Raw genomic sequence first — 7,904 nt, 5'->3', positions numbered from 1 at the left:
AAAAAAAAAAAAAAAAAAAAAAGATAAAAAGTTAAACCTGTATTCAGAATGGATGCTGAGGCCACCTAAAATTATAAAAATTCACTCCAGCCAAGCTGAAGTAATGGGAGTCATCCCTGGGACTCTTGCTGGAGCTGTTGGCAAAGAGTGAGTCTCTTTCCACAGAGACCACAAGCCGTAAGGATGGCAGGGCCAGGGGAGGTCTCAAAATGAATCAAATGAGGTTTTCCTGTCTCCCTTTGGCAAATGCAGGAACTCAAGCGTATTGTGCGTGCCTGGTGTGGTATGTGCGGCCAGGCAGTGAGTGATAATAGAAGTCGATCTGGTATCCCACTCTCAGGAGGTCCTAGTCCTGCAGGCTCCAGCAGGCGCTGGCAGAGAGAAGAGAAGGGGTGGTCTAGAGTGAGAAGCCAAGTGTGCAGAAGCACAGGAGAGGCACGCCAGGGAGACCTCAGCCAGCGCGGGCCAGCCAGCGGCCTCTGTGTCCTGGAATGGCTGCTTCCCAGTACAGATGGTGGGTGGCCCTAAGAGGGAGGGAAAGGACAGTGATCAGATGCTTACTTGACTAAGCTCTGACTGTGGCACGAAGCTAGAGCAAGAGTTAGACACTTACACGTCGTCTTGTCATGTGTGTTTACACTGGTGGTGTTAAAGGTGAGTCATGGGCTCTCAAAGCATTTCACTATGTGTTTAACAGAGTGGAGTCGATGGACGTGGATCTCTCTCCTTCTCCGATTAGAAAGGTAAGTGCATTTCTCCTGCTGTGTTCCTCATTGCCTGTATACTTGATATGTGGCATTTGCCACTTTCCTCAGCACTGAAAAACATAGCCACCCGTGCAGCAGTAGGCAGGCTTCGTCCTTTCTCACGGAGTTCATGTAGTTTGGATCCGCATTGTGTGCTGGCCCCAGCGGGTGAGAGAGCGTTGGGCTGTGGGCATAAGCTGGGTCCTGAAAGACCGTTATGAGAATGCTCCTGTTCTGCCTGAATAGCTGGGACCACAGTGCCATCTGGAAACACAAAAGCAAATGCAGAGCATGGCAGGGTCCCACGCAGGTCCTGTGTTGTCCCCGTGCAGGGCCCATGTTGGTCCTGTTTTGGTCCCACATTGGTCTCATATTAGTCCCAGGTTGATCCCATGCTGGTCCCAGGTTGATCCCATGTTGATCCTGTGTTGATCACGTTTGTCCTGTGGTGATCCTGTGCTGGTCACATGTTAACTGTTGATCCTGTGCTGGTCCCATGTTGGTCCTGTGTTGATAACATGTTGGTCCCATGCTGGTCCCATGTTGATCCTGTACTGGTCCCATGTTGGTCCAGTGCTGATCACATGCTGGTCCCATGTTGGTCGTGTGTTGATCACATGTTGGTCCCATGTTGACCCTGTGCTGGTCACATGTTGGTCCTATGTTGGTCCTGTGTTGATCACATGTTGGTCCTATGCTGGTCCTGTGTTGATCACATGTTGGTCCCATGCTGGTCCTGTGTTTATCGTGTGCTGGTCACATGTTAACTTTGTTGATCCTGTACTGGTCCCACATTGGTCCTGTGTTGATCACAGTTTGGTCCCATGTTGGTCCTGTGTTGATCCTGTGCTGGTCACATGTTAACTCTTGATCCTGTGCTGGTCCCATGTTGGTCCTGTGTTGATCATATGTTGGTCCTGTGTTGATCACATGTTGGTTCCATGCTGGTCCCATGTTGATCCTATACTGGTCCTGTGTTGGTCCTGTGTTGCTCACATGTTGGTCCCATGTTGGTCCTGTGTTGATCACGTGCTTGTCCCATGCTGGTTCCATGTTGATCCTGTACTGGTCTCATGTTGGTCCTGTGTTGGTCACATGTTGGTCCCATGCTGGTCCTCTGTTGATCCTGTGCTGGTCACATGTTAACTTTGATCCTTTGCTGGTCCCGTGCTGGTCCCATGTTGGTCCTGTGTTGATTCCGTGTTGTTCCTGTGTTGATTACATGTTGGTCCCATGCTGATCCCATGTCAATCCTGTACTGGTCCCATGTTGGTCCTGTGTTGATCACATGCTGGTCCCATGTTGATCCTATGTTGATCCTGTGCTGGTCATATGTTAATTCTGTGTTGATCCTGTGCTGGTCCCATGCTGGTCCCTGTTGGTCCCCATTGGCGTCAAGGAGAAATGGCAGCAAAGCTGGTGGCCCTGTGCTTTACCTGCCTTCACTTGCTGTCTTGAGAAGTGACAAACAGTGCTGAAAAAGACAACAGTAAACTTTGTCAGCCCAGGAAAAGAAATGGGCCAGAAAAGCTGAGGACTCTTCAAGTTGGAGAGAAGCAAGACCAGAGGAAACCTGCCCAGAACTCAGGGAGACTCCAGGCCCGGCTCTCCAGTCATCTGTGCGGGTGGGCAGAGCTCAGCGCCAGATGTACTACATCAGCCACACACCAGGCATCTCAGCAACGGGAGGGAGGAGGCAGTTTGGGAAAGACTCAGGGCAGAGTGAGCTGCACCCGTGGGAGGGTTCAGGGCATGAGAAGCCTGTGAGGCAGGAGGGGGCCAAGGAGAAAGGGCAGGAAAACCGAGTGGGTTCTGAAGGCAGGGGTGTCTGTGTGCCACAGTGCCAGTGTTGGCTTGATTTATGTGTTGCTTAGGGTTATGCGACAGTGTGACTCATTGGCAAGCCCTGTGCTCAGCCCTTTATAAACATGAACTCAGTCGTCCTAGCAGCCCTGTGAAGTGAGTAATCACACCCATTTCCAGGGAGATCACCCAGAGCCAGATGATGGAGGAACCTGGAGTCCAGGGTCAGAAGGCAGAACTGCATTCAGTAGGGAATAAAGAGCCGTCACAGCGTTGGTGAAGGAGAAACTCCGGTTCCTTGGCAGTTGGGTCAAACACCTGTGTCCTCTCGCTGCCCAGCTCACTTCCCCCATGCTCATGGCCATGCCCACACCGACCGGCAACACTGGAGCTGTGCTTCCAGAGATACACACTGCCTCATGAGTGTACCTCCTCCCTAGGCAACTGGCCCACACTGAGGACAGGATGTGAGGTAGGGAGGTGCAGGAAGCTGAAGGCAGGCTGATCGCCTAAGCCCAAGAGTTTGAGACCAGCCTGGGTGACACGGCAAGACCCCATCTCCACAAAAATTTAGCTGGGCATGGTGGTGTGCACCTGTAGTCTCAGCTACTGAGAAGCTGAGGTGGGAGGATCACCACACAGAGGTCGAGGCTGCAGTGAGCTGTGATTGCCTCACTGCACTCCAGCCTGGGCAACAGGGTGAAACCCTGTCAAGATAAAAGAAGAGCTTATAAGTTAATGAGGGGAAACCAGTTCATATAGTGTGGATCTGTGTCCCTGCCCGAATCTCATGTTGAATTATAATCCCCAGTGCTGGAGGTGGGGCCTGGCAACCGATCTTTGGATCATGGGGGCAGGTGCTGTCTTTGCTGTGGTGGGTGGGTGTGTTCTCACAAGATCTGGTTGGCTGAAAGCATGTGGCACCGCCCCCAGGCGCTTGCTTGCTCACCCTGCAACGTGCCTCTCCTCCTTTGCCTTCCACCCTGATTGTAGCCTCCCGAGGCCTCCCTAGAAAAAGTGCCACCATGCTTCCTGTACAGCCTCAGAAGCATGAGCCAGTTAAACCTCTTTTCTTCATGAATTACACAGTCTCTGGTATTTATAGCAGTGCAAGAATGGCCTAATATGCCAGTCAAATAGACAGCTGGTTTAAAGGAGAATCCAAAGAGCAAACATGCGCTGAAGCAGCCAGGACTGCAGATGTGAGCACGCTGATGGGAACACAGCTCCTCTCACACGGCAGGAACCAGTGTCTGCACCCAGCCAAGTCCACCATGGCCCATGGACAAGACAGGCTTGCACCACTCTCTCCTGCACCTCACAGCTGTCAGGCAGCACCCGGGCGGGGAGAGACGCCAGCACTCCAGCACTCCGTGGAGGAGCTGTTCTCTAAATGGAGCGGCAAATAGAACATAGTTCAAAGGGGTGGTGATGTCACGGGGATTCTTAGGATGACTTTAATGTTGCAGACATCATAGCAGGTGGGAAGGATCCAGAAATGATGGCATAGCAGCACTCCAGGCAGGTGAGAGGAAGTACCTGGAGCCTGTCCTAGGAGGCAGGAGCATGTCTGATGTTCACGGGTGGCAGGCAGAGGCTGAAGGTAGAGAGACAAAGCTCCCGATTTCACAAGATTCTGTTTTGGTGGGGGTAGGAATGAGGTCATGAGGTCAGCTTCAGGTGGATGGGGAATGTGCCCAGTGGACAGCTCCGTGAGAAAGCTGGCCCACAGGCAGTACAGAGGGCCATGCCAAGTGGGGGTCTCCGTCCTTTCAAAGTTAGAGTCTTGCTAGTGAACAGGAGCAGAGGACTGGCAGGGTGGGGCCAAGGGTGTGGCAGAGAGTGCCCCTGGAGCAGGGCACTCCTGTACCGGTGGAGAGGACACGAGGACACAGAGGGGTTTCCAGGGTATATTGGAAGGGCCTGTGGGTTAAACGATCTGTGGGGTGGCTGTGCCAGGGACAGGAGCCAGGAAGATGTGCAGTAGAGGTCTTGGTGGGGCACAGTTGATGACAGCAAAGCCTGGGGACCAGCAGGGTGAGGCAAAGAACCTGTGAACAGGAGATGCCGGCAGTGACTGGAGAGCCGGAGGAGTGAGCCCAGGGAGGGGCAGCCACTAGAAATAGCACCTTGTGCGGTGGCTCAGGCCTGTAATCCCAGCACTTTGGGAGGCCAAGGCGGGTAGATCATGAGGTCAGGAGATCCAGACCATCCTGGCTAACATGGTGAAACCCCGTCTCTACTAAAAATATAACAAAAAGATTAGCTGAGCGTGGTGGCACATACCTGTAGTCCCAGCTACTCAGGAGGCTGAGGCAGGAGAGTCCTTAACCCGGGAGGCAGAGGTTGTAGTGAGTGGAGATTGTGCCACTGCAGTCCAGCCTGGGCCACAGAGTGAGACTCCATCTCAAAAAAAAGAAAGAAAGAAAGCACCTTGCCACGCCCATAGGTCATACTGAGAGACAAGAGGGGCTCAGAGCAGAGCAGCCTCCCTCACCAGTCTCAGAACCGGGGCTGGCAGCTCTAGGCTCACAGGTTCCTGTGGGTTGAGGAGGGATGGTGGCAGCAGCAGCCTCGTGGTTGCTGGGCAGGGGGAAGGGTGGGCACAGAGCCGGGCCCAGCACACACAGCGCCACGCAGCATTAGCTCCACCCTGTCCATCAGCATGTGGATTTCAAGGTGACAAAGTTATGCACCCAAGATGATTTACTCAGGATTTCACATTCTGTAACCTCAGCTGCAAACTTTGTTTTTTTCTCCTGAAATTCCTAGTAGAGTCCTTTGTCCATTCACTGTTTTAGGCCCTGACAGAACAGAGGCAATAAAACAGGTAATACCCACCACACCCCCCCCTTACCACCAGCAGGCAGTCGGGAGATGAACACGGAATCAAGCTGGATGGAGCTTGTCAGAGGGCGATAAAGATGGGGAGATGGAGTTCCGGGAATGTGCTCCTAAATGAGCAGTGGGAGCTGGAATCTTGGAAGTGACAGTATTGGAGTTTTATCCTTGTTTTCTTGTTCATACTTAGCCCGAGATAGCAGCCGGCCCTGCGAGAATCTCCGTGATTAGTCCACCTCAAGATGGACGCATGGGTAAGTAAAATTTCCCATAACCATACCTCACACCGATGCACGTATCAATTAAAATATATTCCCCGAAAGGTCATTTTAATCAAAGCTGTCAGAACTTACCCAGGTAGGTGTGGTCCTTCCACCAGGTCAGCATGGGAGGCTATGTAGTTACCAAAATGGTACAGCTTTTGAGTCCTTCCAGGGAGAAGCTCCTGATGACCATGTTCAGATGTCACAGAAGAAAACTGGCTCCTTTGCATTCTATGTCCTCTTGGTTTTAAACAAAAATAATGTCACTGGATTTGCTTCCTGGTAATTGGCTTTGAATTGCTGGTCTGTTTTCAAAGTGAACACCTCCATTACCACCTCGGCCTCAGTATCACAGGCCATCTCCCCACATGCTGTCTCCTGCGTCTTCCCACGGGGCCAGGTCTAACAGCTTCTTTCTGTTCCATCCCACGGTTGACCTTGTCTAAGCCCCCTTTTCCCGGAGTGCGTGGTCTCCAGAGGTTCACTATGTTTCTGCGTAGACATCCGTCCTCACTGGATGTTCACTATGTTTCTGCGTAGATGTCCGTCCTCACTGGATGTTCCTCCTAGCATTCGATTCTAGAAGGCACAGGGAACACACCAACTCTCTAAACGCTTCCAGTATATGCTGAGTTACGAAGGGCCGGCTTGTTTCTGTTCCAGCAGGCTGAGGGCTCCCTGGACATGCTCAGAATACCCACTGTGTCTGTTTCGTTTCCTCTCTGCCAATCTGAAAGGAAATAGTCATTTTGATTGCATTTATATGACTGTTAATGATTCCAAATGTTTTAAACTTATTCCTCTGTGTTTTGTCCATGAATTATCTGCTTTATTCCTTTGTTGTTTATGTGGAAGTCCCTATGTGCAGGATATTAACCTTTTACCCACTTTGCTTTGTAATTTCATATTTGACTTTTGAATTTTAGAGACTTAATATTTTTATGTACTCAAATCTATTGTTATTATCCTTCTTATTTCATAGGTTCTTATGCTTAGGGAGGTTTTTTTCACACACCACAACCTCCATCTCCCAGGTTCAAGCGATTCTCCTGCCTCAGCCTCCCGAGTAGCTGGGATTACAGGTGTGCGCCACCACACCCGGCTAATTTTGTATTTTTAGCAGAGATGGGGTTTCACCATGTTGGCCAGGCTGGTCTTGAACTCCCGACCTTAAGTGATCTGCCCGCTTTGCCTCCCAAAGTGCTGGGATTGCAAGCATGAGCCACTGCACCCAGCCAATCACTATCTTCTAATTGGGTGTGTGTTTTTTTTTTAACTTTTTCTAAGAGCAGTTTTAGGTTCACAGAAAAATGGAAAGGAAGGTACAGATTTCCCATATACCCCATGACCACACATGCACACCCCCACCATCATCACATCCTCCACCAGAGCACTTCATTTGTTAGAACTGATGGTCCTACATCAACACATCATTATCACCCAGAGCCTATGGTTTACACTAGGGTTCACTCTGGGTGTTGTATGTTCTATGGGTTTGAACAAGTAGTGACATGTATTCCGCCTCCCCATTGTTGTAGCATATGGAATAACACCGCTGCCCTAAAAATCCTCTGTGCCCCACCTGTTCGTCTCTCCCCCACCTCCCACCAAGCCTTGGCAGCCACTGATCTTTTTATTGTCCCCCTTTTCCAGACCATCCTGGAGTTGGAATCATACGGAATGTAGGCTTCTCAGATTGGCTTCTCTCACTTAGCAGTGCACACTTAAGGTTCCTCCATCTCTTCTCATGGTTTGCTATCTCAATTTTTTAGTCACTGAATAATATTCCATGGTCTGGATATATCATAGTTTATCCATTCACCCACTGAAGGGCATCTTGGTTGCTTCCAAGTGTGGGCAATTATGAATTAAGCTGCTATAGATGTCCATGTGAGATTTTGTGTAGGCATGTTTTCAGCTCCTTTGGGTAAATACTAAGGCATGTGAATGCTGGATCAGATGGTGAGAGGGTATATAGTTTTGAAAGAAATTGCCAAACTACCTTCCAAAGTGTCAGCAGCTTTTCCTATCCCCACCAGCAACAAATGAGAATTCTTGTTACGCCACATCCTCACCAGCATTTGTCAGTGTTCTGGATTTTGGGCATCTCAGGTGTGTGTTGGTATCTTGCTTTTTTAATTTACATTTTGCTGATAACATATGACTAGGAGCATCTTATCCTGATTTTTCATCTGCATATCTTCTTTGCTGAAGTATGTTAAGGTATTTGGCCCATTTTAAAAATTGGATT

The 7,904-nt window shown here is 50.2% G+C and overlaps 1 protein-coding gene across 3 annotated transcripts in view; it reads left to right on the top strand.

The window, feature by feature from the left end:
• RNF212 (ring finger protein 212) overlaps nucleotides 1-7,904 on the top strand; it is a 55,886-nt gene that overhangs the window by 30,445 nt on the left and 17,537 nt on the right. For all 3 annotated transcript variants that reach the window (XM_017538962.2, XM_037742164.1, XM_037742166.1), the window contains 2 exons: nucleotides 698-743; nucleotides 5,581-5,644. In XM_017538962.2, coding sequence (XP_017394451.2) covers nucleotides 698-743; nucleotides 5,581-5,644 — 110 coding nt within the window. The remainder of the gene's footprint in view (nucleotides 1-697; nucleotides 744-5,580; nucleotides 5,645-7,904) is intronic.

The sequence above is a fragment of the Cebus imitator genome, unplaced genomic scaffold (genome assembly GCF_001604975.1).
Source record: "Cebus imitator isolate Cc_AM_T3 unplaced genomic scaffold, Cebus_imitator-1.0 Scaffold117, whole genome shotgun sequence".
Classification (NCBI taxonomy): Eukaryota; Metazoa; Chordata; class Mammalia; order Primates; family Cebidae; genus Cebus; species Cebus imitator.
The sequence above is the reverse complement of the archived record's forward strand: the minus strand, read 5'-3'. Positions and strand labels throughout refer to the sequence as shown.